Raw genomic sequence first — 13,859 nt, forward strand, 5'->3', positions numbered from 1 at the left:
TGATGGTTCGAGTATGTACATGCAATATGCAGCGTTTCAACCGCCTTGTCGATGGCCTACTTGTGCCGTGGGAGTTGTTCACCGGGATGATGAATTGGACTGGATACCAGGGGGTTTTGATGGTAAAGTGATATTCGCTATATCCTTCTCAACCAACAAAAGCGTCTCTTATCCTTTTCCATCTAGTCGCATGACCGGACTCTTCGTCTACATTCTCAAGCCATTCCCTCCTACCGCTCACGAGATCTGCTTGTGTAGGATCGACCCACTCCGTTTCTGTGATATATAGCATTATCATCACTGGACACGGATTATTCTGGGTCAAGAAGCGACGGCGACTTACTATGATAAAGCTTCCATCCCAGGTATAGAATAATGAAGACAGGGATGACGAGGTAGGAAAAAATGAAGCCCTTGAGATCGAATGGCGTCAACAGTGTCGTATACCCCGATATGAGAACCAGGACCAAGTTGGCACCAAACAAGATCCAAGGAACAAACGGATATCCCCATGCCTTGAAAGGTAAGGAGGATACAGCCACATTCTGGGTCCTCATAGCCGCCCGAAAGCGGACATGTGTCAGGCCGATGAAGCACCACGCAATGAAGGCGGCGGACCCAGAGATGGACAGCAGGTAGCTAAAGACATTTCCTGCGCTCTCCGATATGTTGAGAAGAGATACGAGCCCAAACAGGTTAGTGAACACGATGGCGTTTGCGGGGACTCCGTTTCTTGTTGTCTTGGCTAGGAAACGAGGTGCACGGCCGGCCCTTGCCTGTGCAAAGATGCAACGGCTACCTATGTAGATGGCGGAGTTTACGGAGGACAGCAGCGTAACCACGATGATGGCGTTGATGAGGTTTCCAGCTCCCGGCCAGCCTGCTGTGTTCAACGCGACCGTGAAGGGCGACGATGCCGACTTGGACGCCGCATTCAGCAGCTGCTCCGAGTTCGACGGCACGATGAGGCCGGTGAAGAACACCATGCCGACGTAGACGACCAAGATGCGCCAAAACGTCTGTCTGAGGGCCTTTGGAATATCGCGCCTAGGGTTTCGGGACTCGCCTCCCGTGATGGCGACAGCCTCTGTGCCGGAGTACATGACGGCTGCCAGTACAAGGACCTTACCGAACCCGTTTATGCCGTTCACAAACGGTCCGGGCGTCTCCCAGTATCGGAAACCGATGTAGTCGCCACCAATTGCTCCGGTGTCAACCAGGCTGTAAGTCCAGGTCAGTATTACGTAGACAGCCGGTGAGAGATACGGGTCAACATTGATAGATCCTCACATGGCCACAAGATATAGAATGATGGTCACGGCGAACTTGAATGATGCAAGCCAGAACTCCATCTCTCCGTAGACGACGACACCGAGAAGAGATGTTGCCATGAAGAAGGCCCAGGCGATGAGTATCCAGCCATAGCTCGGTACCTTGTCCGTCCAATAGGCAAGGATGAGAGCGGCGCCGTTGTATTCGTTGGCAAGGATCGTTCCCTAAAGAATGGCAAGATAAAGGTAAGTAAACGCCGTCGGTGTAATCCTTCTTCTCCTTCTTCTCCTTCAAGCATAAAACAAAGAGGCCGACTAACCCACATGTACCAATAGTTCCAACCGAGAGCGAAAGACAAGGCAGGATCGACGAATCGGCCTGCAAATTCATTGAAAGAACCGGTAGAGGGAAACAAGGTGGCCATCTCACCGAGAGATTGGGTCACGAAGAAGACGTCCAAGCCGACGATCATATATCCGATCAGTGCGCCGACCGGTCCGGAGTATTGCAACGCGAAACCGGTGGCATAGAAAGTTCCAGGACCGATAACACCTCCAAGCGCAATCATCAGCAAATGTCGCGACTTCAATGCACGTCGAACACCATCATCCATTATCGTGCTCGAGGTATCGATAACCTCGCCTTGAGCGACATCATGGTTAGATGTGTCGAGCTTTGCGTCAGCCGTGGCAGTTTCTTTCTTCGCCATTTTTTTTTAAAAAAAAAGAAGCCCAAATACTGGTGTACTTTAGTTATTGTTCATTGGCAACGAGCCTTGTCTGGTGAGGAGGGCAGCATGGTATTTAGGCAACTAGATATATAGATATAATAGACCCCCCCCCCCCCCCCCCCCCCCCCCCCCCCCACCCCCTGTGTTGTGACATTACGCATCGGAGCAGGTATCTTCTGGGCATATCTAATAATACAAGCCTGCCAGATTACCATTGAAGCTGTCGGGATCGATGATACGGAATCCCACTCTCTACGATAAGCGTTTTCGACGGGCGACGATGTCCGACACTGTCCGACGACGGTATTGGTCCAGAACATGATACTGATCAGTGAAAAGGACCTGACAGCGGCGATCTGTAGCTCGTTATAAATACATCGCTTGTATTTCGTCTTATAATACTAGAGAAAAACTAGGGTTTCTCTTCATATACCGCGGCGTCAGTAGTACACTGATTGATATATATTAATGCATGTGAATGCCCTACCTAGCCTCCAAGTAATAATTTGAAGCTGCATGTACCTTTGCAATGACGTATACGTCCTTCCCACAACAGAACGGGCTAGATCCCAATCTAGATCCCGATCACGCACTCCCATATGAATCCACACCTAGTTTCTCATCGCCCCAGCTTTGTCCAAGTCGTTACCGCTGCAGGCGATAGAGTGCCAAGCCGGCTCTCAGTGCACTGGACATGGACGTTCGAGTGCAGAGTGTTCGACTCTCCTCCTGCGGAGACTCGTCCGCCAATGACACCAAGGGTGGGGACAAGGATAGCGCCCCCAACCGAGCAACGGCCTCGCCTCTCAACGTCATGGTGGTGGGTGATTCATTATCGCAGGGCCGAGAGGGGGACTGGACGTGGCGATACCGAATCTGGCAGTGGTTCCGGGACAGCGACATAGACATGCGTTTCGCGGGCCCATACACGGGTACTTTCCTCGAGCCCGATGGCCACGGCCAGGGAGATGACCATGAGACAGGCGGCGGCTATGCGCGTGGCGTCGCGGACGCCTTCCTATCCAACAGCAACCATTACTCCCTCTGGGGGAGGGCCGCGGCTGTGACGAAGCGTGAGATCCAAGACGTTCTTCGCAAACACCCTGCCGACCTGGCTCTCGTCATGCTCGGTTTCAACGACATGGGCTGGTTCTACAGCGACTGGAAGGGCACTCTCGAGAGCATCCGTCAACTCGTCGACAATGCACGCAAGGCCAACCCGAGGCTCAAGTTCGCTGTTGCCAATGTGCCTCACAGGTCCTTACTCGAAGGCCGGGAGGACCTCGTCAGAAACACAGACATCTACAACTCACGCTTGCCCGAGGCCCTCGCCGACAAGGCCACGAGCCATTCCCCCGTTCACGTCGTCGACGTAGCAACGTACTATGATTGCAGCGCTGACGGCTGTCCGGCTGGTAAGAATCCCACTGGACACCGGAGCAGAGACGCACGCGCATACGTGCGTAAAGCATGGCTGACAACAGACCACTTCTTCACGTGGACTGTGATGGCTAACTCTCATATGCCTCTATACAGGATATGATGGCCTCCATCCAAACGCTCTGGGAGAATACCAGATTGCCCATGCCTTCTCCAGGACTCTTGTTAGAAATATGAACTTGGGTTCGAAGCCATTGCAGGTACCTACCTGCCAGGGACGTTCTTGAACCCGCAAGAGACGGACCCCCCCCCCCAACGCCTGCTCGCCTCGCCGTCCTATCTGACCAAGTAGTACACCACTTGACGGCTGTGCATATAGTCTCCGGGCCCTTTGGTCCCTTGATTGGGACTGTTATATTACCGCGTAGTATCGTTGTCCTACATCGACAAGTGTCCAGTGTCACTTACTACTATATGTATCATACTACTTTACATTATACGTAATGCCACCCCAAAGTACATACTCTCTTAATGAAAGACCACATCTCGTGATATATCTCATCAGCTCTTCCAAAAAAGAAAAAAAAAAATACGCCTCGCCTCCTCCTTATTTCAAAGACCCATTAGGGTACCTTTCCCAGGTCCAGCCACCCTTCTCGCATCACCACGGCCAAACCGCCACTATAGTTGTCATGAGTCCCAAGGTATACATCCCTCTACCATCCATGAAAAGTCTGTAAAGTCCATGATTGTCGGATCGCTGAATTCGGCAGCGGCGGCAGCGGCAGCAGCAGCATTGTGGACTGCTAGGTGCGGACCGCCGCCTATGGGAGCTCCCATGCCACTCATCATCATGGCGCTGTCCCGCCCCGATGTTCCGGTATGGTCGGATCCATTTGACGGCATCTGCATGGATGTGGGTCTATAGATGTTGGGATTTGGGTTCCGGTTTTGGTCTGGGTTTTGATTCGATACCGAGAGGTGGTTCGCCCTGCCCGAGGCCTGCAGTACGGCCGGTTCCCAGGTCGCCTTTATGCTGCGGATCATCTTGGCCGCTTTGGCATACAGGCCCCAGTCGTTGTCTCCCCCGCCGTGCAGCGGGTACGCTTCCTGCATCTCGACGAGGCGCTGAATTGTGCGGTCGAGGACTTCCAGGATATCGGCTGTACCGCGTGCAATCTCCTTGTCCCACGCCGGCTCGTCTGTCGTATGCAGAAAGTAGAGTATCTTCTGCGTATGCATAAGCTGAACGTAGAAGACGAGTGTCATGCCCGGAACCTCCTGGTGAGGGATGGAAAACCAGATGTCTAGCCAGCGGCGGCAGGCCTGGAGACACGAGTACATGGCATCGATGCGCAACGTCTGGGGCACCTTGGCGCTGAAAAGACCTGTCGAGTGAATTGTCATCTCGGTGGCGTACGAATGCGCCTGTACAGAGGCTGTTTGAGGAGCGAAGCTCCTACGTCAGTGCCAACTCGCATGCGCGGTCGCGGGGTGATTGTACTTACAGTTGGCGGCGGCCCTGCTGGATATGCCCTCCCGCACCTTGTTGAGCTGGATCAAAAGGCCCTTTCGGTAGACGTAACTCGGCGTTCGCTCAGCATGGCTTGCCGCGTCGTCCACTATATGCATGTGTGCCTCATAAGAGACAAGTTGTAGTCGCACTAGGGCCACGAGCGTCTCATCATCCGGTGTCTCTTTCTCGAGTTCTAGGGCTTCGAGGCACTCATCCATATGAGGGTTCCATCGAAAAGGGTCGATTCTCCCGAGAAATGTGGCAATCCTAAATGGACGTCAGCTTGTTCTTGTTTATTCCTGCTTCCAGCACATCTGTCCCAGATCACTCACGCTGACGTCAAGAACCAGACCGCCACCAGGGCTCGCCTCTCCTCAGCGGTGCAAAGCTTGGCATGCTTTGGCCGAGGGCCGGGGATCTTGAAGGTCATGGAAAAGGGTCCCTCGTCGAAGGAAGATCTCGTCAGGGCCAGCTCATAAGTGACACTCAGAGCGAGCTGCGAAAAGAGGACAAGAAAGGGCTTCCATCCCGGACTAGAACACATAAAGGCCCAGCTTAGGTAAGCGAGCAAACCGAGCAAGATTTCCATCCTAGGTTCGTGCTTGACGACGATTGCTTCGGCTAGTTCCCGGCGGATCTTGAGCTTCATCTTCTCCGTGTGAGGTATTGACGAGCTCGTAATGTTCATGACGCACAACCACAGAAAGGGTCGCTCTTCGCGCAGCGAGGCCGCCGTCAGATCGGGGGGCAGGTGCATGAAGGGGAAGTTCACGAGCCACGAGCGGAACCTCTGCAGGCATGCCTCGGCCTCCATGGGACTAGGATACGTATCGTCAGACCTCTGGTCCAAGGATACGGTTCCACGGTGGGACGTGCTGCCATCTCCTTCAAGTACGCATCTGGCTGCTGGTGGGGCGGATGTGGGATGCGGACCCGTGGCTGTAGCGGCCGTAGCCAGCGAGTCCAGCCGGCTCGTCAACGGCAAGCTCGAGGGACCGACGTTGGACGGTACGGAGGCGCCAGTTGCCTGGGGCTGCAGCTGGCTACTGGGTGCCCGCGAGTAACGCAGAATAGTGACGAGGTCGTCGAGCTTCTCCTCGAGCTGTGCTGTGCGCGACGGCGGGTTCTTGCGGGGAACGCGCTTCCGCGTGGCGGCAATAGGCTGGCAGCCCTTTCCCAGACGTTCACACCTCTCACACGGATGGCCAGCGGTCCGGATAATGCATTTGCACTTTGCGCGGGAGCAGTTCGTGCATGATCGTCCGTATCCCGCGGGCGCGCCCTCGGCTGAGGAAGGCGACGGGGACTGGAGGATCTTGGACGGCGGTGCCATCGGTCAAAGGAGCCGGAATTATGGAGCAGATGTGTAGTGAGTGCAAGCAAGGGCACCCCGGATGGAGGGCGCCCCCAGATAACGAGCTGGTAGTGTTCGTGGCGTGATGATCAATCCCGAGATCTGTCAACGCCGAGATGTCGTCAACACGTGTCACGGTACGGATTTCAGTGCGGTGGCGGCACGAAACCGAAAGATGGATGCGAGATGGAGATGAGCTTGTGAAATGCCAAGGTCGGGAATAACAATGTTCGATTGTGCAATTCGCGAATGGTTGAGTGTGAAGAACGGTGTGGTGGCATGGGAGGGACTGGGATTCGGGGTTCAGCTCCCTTTCTGCCCTTCGTCTTCTTCTCCTTCTTTTTTTTCTCTCCCACGTCTCCAAGTCGAGTGCATCGCCTCGGCGGAATTCATAACCCCCGCATTTAATCCCGAAGGTCCCGTTCCTACGTTCCTATTGCTTGACAGCAGCCTTCGGTGCCTTTTCAGCTAGCCTTTTTAGTTAGGGGCCTACTGGGAGCCTCAGAGGGGGGGGGGGGCATGTTAGGCGTCGACGGCTGCAGGCGAGTTGGAGCTCATGCATGTACCTGGCATCGAGTCTCAGTCTCAGTCCTACTAGCACGGACAGGTATTCCGGGGAATAGAAGTGATGAATAAAACATTGTTCTGAAACGAAAAGGTAGGCACAATCAATGCGCACCGTCTCCCCTTGACTATTCTGCACAATGCAATCGGGCGAGCCTTCAAAGTGCATGTATCAAACCATTGGAGATGCGCTGGACAGCTCGGTCACGAGCTCATTGAGAGAAAGTTTACAGGCCCCCCATCCCCTGGCCACGACCCCCCCAGTCCCCTCTAATGACAGCCCCCCAGCTCTCGATGATGGCCCACTGGGGCTGTCCAGCTGTCCACGCGGTGTGTCTCGCTGCCCATGTTTACAACTGCCGATATAACATCGGCATCGCCAGTCCCTCAACTTCGACCACCTCGTTTGCTTTCGGACACCACCAGTCGAGAATGCCGTCATGGCCGCCGTCCAGCAGCGACTCCAAGCACATGGGAAGACCCGGTCTGCTCATATAAGCGCAAACACGTCTCGGCCTCTGCAGCATGTTTCCGTTCCTCAGCTACCGCCATCGTCAGGTCACAATGGCGGTGGCTACTGTTCGACCGCCCCTCCCCTCGTTCTCTTCATCAACAATCTGAAGCTACTCGATCTTCAGCTCCTCCCTGACTGGCCAGACATATCCGTCGACACCTTCGCGACGGGCACCACTGCCAGCTCAGCCCAGGGCCAGAAGAAGAGGATCCAATGTGTCGAATGGGCCCTGTTCAGGCTCTTTGCCATTTGGGATCCGGAAGAGACAGCCAATGTGAGTAGAACTCTTCCCATACGCACTCTATTTCAATAATCATTTTTTTGCCCTTGCTTAATTTTTACATCTCTACAGAAACTCAAGCCCTTCTTCCCACCGCTTGACCAGGTCCAGTCTCTCAACCTCCGCGCCGCCCTCCTCCGTGGCCTCGAACAAGCCAAGAAAAAAGGCGTGCTTGGACGGGACACCGTCCTCCGCAAGACCATGCTAGATGAGTGCAAGGGCGAGAGGCTAGAGGAGGTCCTCGCCTCCTTCTCAGCTGCCGTTCTCAAGAGCGTCGTCATAGGCAAAATCGCCGCCCAGGAACGCCACCCCGCCCTGGCGCTGACTCTCGCCGTCGAGCCCAAAGGATACAAGGACGACAAGATGGACCTTATCACTCTGATCATCGCCCACAAAGTTTCCCTGCAAGGAATGCGTTCCAGGAAGGAGGACATGGCCGCCAAGTATCGTGACTTTGGCGATCTCCTGGGCATAAAAGAGAGGGGTGTCATCCGTCGAAAGGAGGAAGCTCGTCAAAGGGAAAAGGACAGCATGGTAGCAGCTGTCTCCGACGAAGCCCGGCGGGAGATGTGGAGGATGGTCCGCAATAATTGGTCCGGCCATGAGCGCTGGATGGAGACGTTACTTCGAGGAGACGCTGGAGCTTCAAAGGATGGTCTGTTCAGCATGTCTTTTGACAGAGTGTGGCGCAGGGTCGAGCAGAACAGGCTGGGTGAGGTCGAGGCTAAAGGTGCTGGTCTCCTGGAGCAGCTCGAAGGCAGGGTGCAGCTGCACCGCGATAGGCTGGAGAAGTGGCAGAACTATCGTCATGACATATTCCGTGGCCAGACCTCGGACGCCGGTGCCTCACCCTCAAAGCCCAGGGCATCGTCCCGGGGAACAAGAGGCATTGATCTGGGATTCGGAGCTCATAAAAACCTGGTGCCCGGCAAGGTAGTACCTGGGAAGACGGGTGTTGGGCGCCTGAGCCCCAACGCAGAGTACCGCGACATGCTCGAGGGTCTTGAAAATGAGCTGGCTGAAGTCGACGACCCGCCTTCCAACCCCCTTATGAACCTGCCTTCCAGACACACGGTGACCCGTCGCTACTCGGGGACCGAAAGAGCCTCGACCGGGACAATTTCGGAGCTCAGTGACCTGGACGACGAGCTACGCGATATTGCACCGCCGCCCAAACCACCCGCCAAGACGTCGTCAATGATGGAAGTGCCAACGACAAGGCGTCTGCCAGTAAGGCCAAGACTACCACGACCTGATGAGCCATCGACTCATGAGCCCCCCAGGAGGTCATTCTCGTCCCGTTCACAGCCCAAACTTGCTTCACCGCCACCAATGGACATTTCGCGAGACCAGTCACCGCACCCTTCCACGCCGTCTTCCGGCAGCAGAGGTTCCATGGACCGATCTGGCTCTCGACCCTATTTCCCCGGTGATGACGTGCCGATTTCGCCAACCAGGGCAGCGGCGGAGCAGATCCTAGAGTTGATAGACAAGGCGTCGCCGTCCCCCAGCAAGCGCAGCAAGCCACGCCACACGCTCTCGCTAGCAGACCGGACGCGCCTTTCCATGGGCCCGCGCGCATCTATGGACTTTTTGGAACATGACGAACCCGAACCCGAACCCGAACCCACCAAAAAGACACCGCCTTCTGCCGACAGAGGCAACAGCAGAACACTTGTCGATGACGATGATGACGACTGTCACGATCTTGTCAGCCGCACGCGTCGCAGCATGGCAGGCTTCGAAAAAGCCAAACAAAAAGCCCAAATTGAGCGGCGCAGGTCGCAGCGTATGTCTAGGCTGCCGCCGCGCAGGGAGGGGAGCCACTGCCCGGTCGTGGAGGAGGACGAGTCGGAGAGGACGATGCTGGCAGAAGAGCTTCTTGGGGAGGAGGACATGGAGGCCGTCTTTAGGTCGAGGCCTAAGATCAAAGCGAGCCCGATGCCCAGCCCGACCAAGGAGCTGGAGTTTGACGACTACTAGTCACGATGATCAAGTTTATATGTATTATGTTACGCAGCCTTTGCACACAGAATGTGAATTAAAGCCACTCTTCTTTTTCTTCCAGTACTCTATTCATGTCATGGTTCGCTATTATACACACACAACTCTTGCCACCTGCCAGCCATCATACAGATGAATTCGTTGATATTCTCACACCAGGTGTCATACAAGTTTTCTCTTCACCACCCCTGCTTCTTGAGCTCACGCACCCTCACAGCGGCAGCCTGGAAACCTTGCTTGAAGCGACTCCTCCACCTCTCAGACTTGAGCCTCTTGCGGCGCAGACCAGGACGCTCGTGGAAGCGTTGCCTGTGCCAGAGCGTCTTGATCTGGCCGGTGCGCACTACCCTCCTGAGCAGGTTAAAAGCGTGATCGGGGCTATGCGCCGTACCAGGCAGACGCGGGTTGCCCTCGAGAAAGACTGTGCGGCCGGTGACGGGGGTGCAGCGCACACGAGGCTGGTTCAACGGGTCCGTCGTCTTGTTGACGCTCCGGGCGTACGCGGCAGCATGGTTGTCCAGGAGCTTGGCAATATCGACGAACCCCGGAGATGAGGAAGTGTGCATAGACGCGGAGGTGGCGGCGTCGTAGGCGTGACCGGACTTCGTCTCGGTCTGCTGAGTCTCGGCGGCGGCGGCGGCAATAGTCGCGGCAGGGGGCGGAGGAGGCGGAGGAGTAGCGGCCTGCTCGGTGGAGGCGGGAGCAGTGGGCTTCTCCTGAACCGGCGAAGCTGCTGCGTGAGTATTGCTTCCGATGAGAGGGTTCTTGCGAGCAGGACCATTACCCGCGGCGGCGGCGAGGGATGTCGTCGAAAAGGTCCGGATGGCCAAGGGAGCCGAGAAGGCGGCAGGCCTGATTGCCCAGGACAGCAACATAGTGCTGTATCTTGATGCCACAGCCCTACGGAATCAATTAATCGTGTCAGTATACGACATCTTGGGATTGGGCTACGACTGTTGGAGGAGCTCTTACATTGTATATTCTGGTGGTACAACAAGTCAATCAATGGGCAATTCTGGTTATTAAGAAGCAGTAGGCAATGTTCACTTTGGACGCGGTTCGCTCAGGTTCACGGAAAAGTTTCGGGAGAAGGATAAACTATGGTCCACCAGCCGCCGGGTGAAGAGTGGGTCCGTACCTGGGGAATCTTCGCCCCATTTTTCACTGCTACTCGTAGCTCTCTACTCGTACTTGGTCTCATCATCATCAATATGTACTCAGGTATCAAAAACAGCTCATACAAATGGCTCTTTTGTTGGGAAGCGGCGAGGGTGTTTATCTCCACGTTCCAGGCATTCTACTGAACAATGCTTGCCGTCTACTCATGCTTGTTGTCGCCTCACCAGGGCGTCACTATTTCGCCACAAATGCAAGATCACTCCATCACGTGATTGAAAAGTCTGTCAGGCGTAGCAACGCAACGGAATAATGTCGGTTAAACGCTCGTATGAGGTTCCAGATCGGAAAGAGATTGATAGAAAGGACACGAAATACGGTTTTCTGCCCTACTAATGACTACTAATGATTTGTGCTGTCGTTATATCAATATAAATAAAATAGTGACTATCAGTGTTCCTTTCATTAGGGACATCTCTAATCAGGCCGGAATAACCTATTCTGGTAGCTTTTTCAGCTGTTTGTTCCGACAGACTCTCATCACACAAACACCATAGCACTCCGATACTTCCTATAGAATTCCAATCAACATCACCAACTTCTGAGCTCGGTCTGCCACAACAGACCACGGCAACAACAACAGCAGCATCACGACTGAATGCCTTTCCGACAGGAAGCCAATGTATATATAATAAGAAACCCTTATTCACCCCATTCCCAGAAGAGCAAGATCTACCCGTTCAAACCACCCAATTCCCACCAACCAAACCCCACCACCGTGGCCCAACCCAACCCTTTCCCCGGACTCAAACTGAACGCTAGCAGTCTCCCCAAACTCAAGGCCAATGACGAGAGCTTCCAGGAATGGAGATCTACTTGGACCTTGGCTTTCAAGGTTTCAGACATCTGAACCCTCGTCATTGCGACCCGGTCCTTGAACGCTACCTACGAAGCAGATAATGCCAAATGCCTTATGTACCTCATATCTGCTGTCGAAGGAGTTCTGCTATCCCTCATTACATTGGATGACACTGCAGAAAAAGCCTGAGTCTCCCTCGCTAACCGCTTCGACCGAGACACAGGTCACAGCACTATCCAATTCTTCAGGAATCCAGTGTCTCCGATATTAGCAAGGCCAGAGTCTCCAAGTACACCTAGACCGCTTCCACCAGTACTAGACAAAGCTTTGAAAACGTTGTGCTACTTCCTCCCAGGAATTGGCCATATCCCTCAAGCCCATGACACTGTCCGACACCATCAAGGGTTCGTTCTTCCTCACGACACTCCCAGGCTCCATGGACAATTTGACAAACAACCTGTCGACGAGAGATGCCAATACCTTCCACAACATTGAATCCGAAATGCTCTACTTCTCGTCCCGCATTGGGATGCTTACTTGACACCAGCAACCTGATCGATTTTGTGATCTTGAGTAACTGTACACGGATGTTAAAACCTTCATATCCTCCCCAAGACGATGGATAGTACAGATGAATTGTATGACAAGCATTAACAGTGCCTATATTGTCCTGGGAGAGGACGATGTTACCTCACATGAAGTGCGGCATGACAAGAGTAATGTCGTTCTATACGAGTAGTGCCAAACTAGATTCCATCTAAATATACAAAGCCCCGTAATGGTCAAATCACTTGGCCAAGTCTACATTGACCGTCCTCAACGCCTCCGCTGCCCAATCGGGGTAGTTCCCATCAGGGTACAGGTTGTTGAAGAATGTCTTGACGTAAGTGGGGAATGTGTCGGCAACGATAGACTCACGCACCTCGCGCATCAGGTTCAGTTGATACCACACGTTATGGATTGTCAGCAGGTGGGCAGCAGACGTCTCCTTGGCTGAGTTGTGATGGACAAAGGCCTTGGTGATGCCCATGCCTCCACCGCTCACGGGCCGGCAGCATGCACACCCACAGCCCTCCTCAATAGGGCCAAAGTCGTTGGCAAACTTGGCATTGCGTATATTGAGCACACCGTATCTTGTGACAGCGGCGCCAAAGCGAGCCGTTCTCGTCGGCCACACGCAGTCAAACATGTCAGCGCCCAGAGCGACGCTGACTACAAGATCCTCTGGGAAGCCGACACCCATGACATATCGGGGCTTAAGTTCCGGCAACATGGCCGTACATGTCGACACGACGCGGCAAAAATCGTGCTTGGCCTCACCTCCACTGAGTCCGCCGATGGCAATGCCGGGGGTATCGCGGGCTACCATCTCGCGACAGCATTCTCGACGCATCTCCAGGTCCAGTCCTCCCTGGATAATGCAGAAGAGGTTCTGGCGATGCGGGTTCTTGTGGGCGGCGATGCACCGGTCCAACCAACGCACTGACCTCTCCATGGCTAACCGCATCCGCTCATGGTCCGGGGATGTCGTGACCAGCACGTCGTCTAGTTGCATCATGATGTCGCTACCAATAGAGTTCTGGAGCTCCATCGAATGCTCTGGTGTCAGCAGCATGGGCGATCCATCGTGAGGGCTCAGAAATCGAACTCCCTCCTCCGTAATAGTCGCCAGTTGAAGAAGGCTAACCATTTGGAAACTGTGAGCCGTCAGTTGCCTATTCCATTCTCTCCATGTGTCGCCATTCCTTGCGTAAAAGTGCAATCGTACTCACCCGCCACTGTCTGTGAGGATGTTATGGCTCCATCCCTGAAGCTTGTGGGCTCCTCCTATAGCGTCGAGAACATCCTTTCCAGGCTTTAGGCCAAGATGGTACGTGTTGTTGAGGCATAGCCTGCAGTTTGTATCCTCAAGCTGCTCGGACGTGATGCCTTTGAGGGAAGCTTGGGTAGCTACAGGCATGAATAAAGGCAGCTGTACGGGACCATGAGGCAGAGACAGTATTGAAGCCCGAGCACGTGTAGTCTGATGAGAGCATATTAGAGTCGACCGTTCCATCATTTTGTTATCATCGTCTTGAGGTTTACCACATACAGAGCATCGTGCTACCAATTCAAATGTGAGTGCTGGAGATTGGTAAATGTTGGATGCCATCATTTTGACTGCTTGCATGCTTTCTTTTCCTCGAAACTTCTCACTCTGCCCTATTTAGGCCTCTAGAGCTACCGGATAGAGAGCATGTGCATTCTCAGACCCGTCAAGATCAACTTTT

General features: G+C 54.2%; 6 protein-coding genes across 6 annotated transcripts; 2 read left to right on the top strand and 4 right to left on the bottom strand.

The window, feature by feature from the left end:
• Positions 1-148: 148 nt before the first annotated feature.
• Positions 149-1,981, bottom strand: GMORB2_6509 (uncharacterized protein; the record flags this gene model as incomplete). Its single annotated transcript, XM_035468479.1, has 4 exons — positions 149-276; positions 344-1,221; positions 1,291-1,496; positions 1,592-1,981. The coding sequence occupies 4 exons, from the start codon at positions 1,979-1,981 to the stop codon at positions 149-151; spliced, it is 1,602 nt and encodes a 533-aa protein (XP_035321613.1).
• A 715-nt stretch (positions 1,982-2,696) lies between these two features.
• Positions 2,697-3,669, top strand: GMORB2_6510 (Fibronectin type III domain; the record flags this gene model as incomplete). Its single annotated transcript, XM_035468480.1, has 2 exons — positions 2,697-3,417; positions 3,539-3,669. 2 exons carry the CDS (start codon positions 2,697-2,699, stop codon positions 3,667-3,669), a joined length of 852 nt encoding a protein of 283 aa, XP_035321614.1.
• A 403-nt stretch (positions 3,670-4,072) lies between these two features.
• Positions 4,073-6,231, bottom strand: GMORB2_6511 (uncharacterized protein; the record flags this gene model as incomplete). The annotated part of the gene is made up of 3 exons (XM_035468481.1): positions 4,073-4,821; positions 4,891-5,165; positions 5,231-6,231. The coding sequence occupies 3 exons, from the start codon at positions 6,229-6,231 to the stop codon at positions 4,073-4,075; spliced, it is 2,025 nt and encodes a 674-aa protein (XP_035321615.1).
• Positions 6,232-7,256: 1,025 nt separating this feature from the next.
• Positions 7,257-9,593, top strand: GMORB2_6512 (uncharacterized protein; the record flags this gene model as incomplete). Its single annotated transcript, XM_035468482.1, has 2 exons — positions 7,257-7,604; positions 7,683-9,593. The coding sequence occupies 2 exons, from the start codon at positions 7,257-7,259 to the stop codon at positions 9,591-9,593; spliced, it is 2,259 nt and encodes a 752-aa protein (XP_035321616.1).
• A 200-nt stretch (positions 9,594-9,793) lies between these two features.
• On the bottom strand, positions 9,794-10,489 carry GMORB2_6513 (small subunit ribosomal protein MRP21; the record flags this gene model as incomplete). Its single annotated transcript, XM_035468483.1, has 1 exon — positions 9,794-10,489. The coding sequence occupies one exon, from the start codon at positions 10,487-10,489 to the stop codon at positions 9,794-9,796; it is 696 nt and encodes a 231-aa protein (XP_035321617.1).
• A 1,887-nt stretch (positions 10,490-12,376) lies between these two features.
• On the bottom strand, positions 12,377-13,744 carry GMORB2_6514 (queuine tRNA-ribosyltransferase; the record flags this gene model as incomplete). The annotated part of the gene is made up of 3 exons (XM_035468484.1): positions 12,377-13,286; positions 13,362-13,612; positions 13,682-13,744. 3 exons carry the CDS (start codon positions 13,742-13,744, stop codon positions 12,377-12,379), a joined length of 1,224 nt encoding a protein of 407 aa, XP_035321618.1.
• Positions 13,745-13,859: the final 115 nt, after the last annotated feature.

The sequence above is a fragment of the Geosmithia morbida genome (assembly GCF_012550715.1).
Source record: "Geosmithia morbida isolate 1262 chromosome Unknown scaffold_6, whole genome shotgun sequence".
In the NCBI taxonomy this organism is placed as follows: Eukaryota; Fungi; Ascomycota; class Sordariomycetes; order Hypocreales; family Bionectriaceae; genus Geosmithia; species Geosmithia morbida.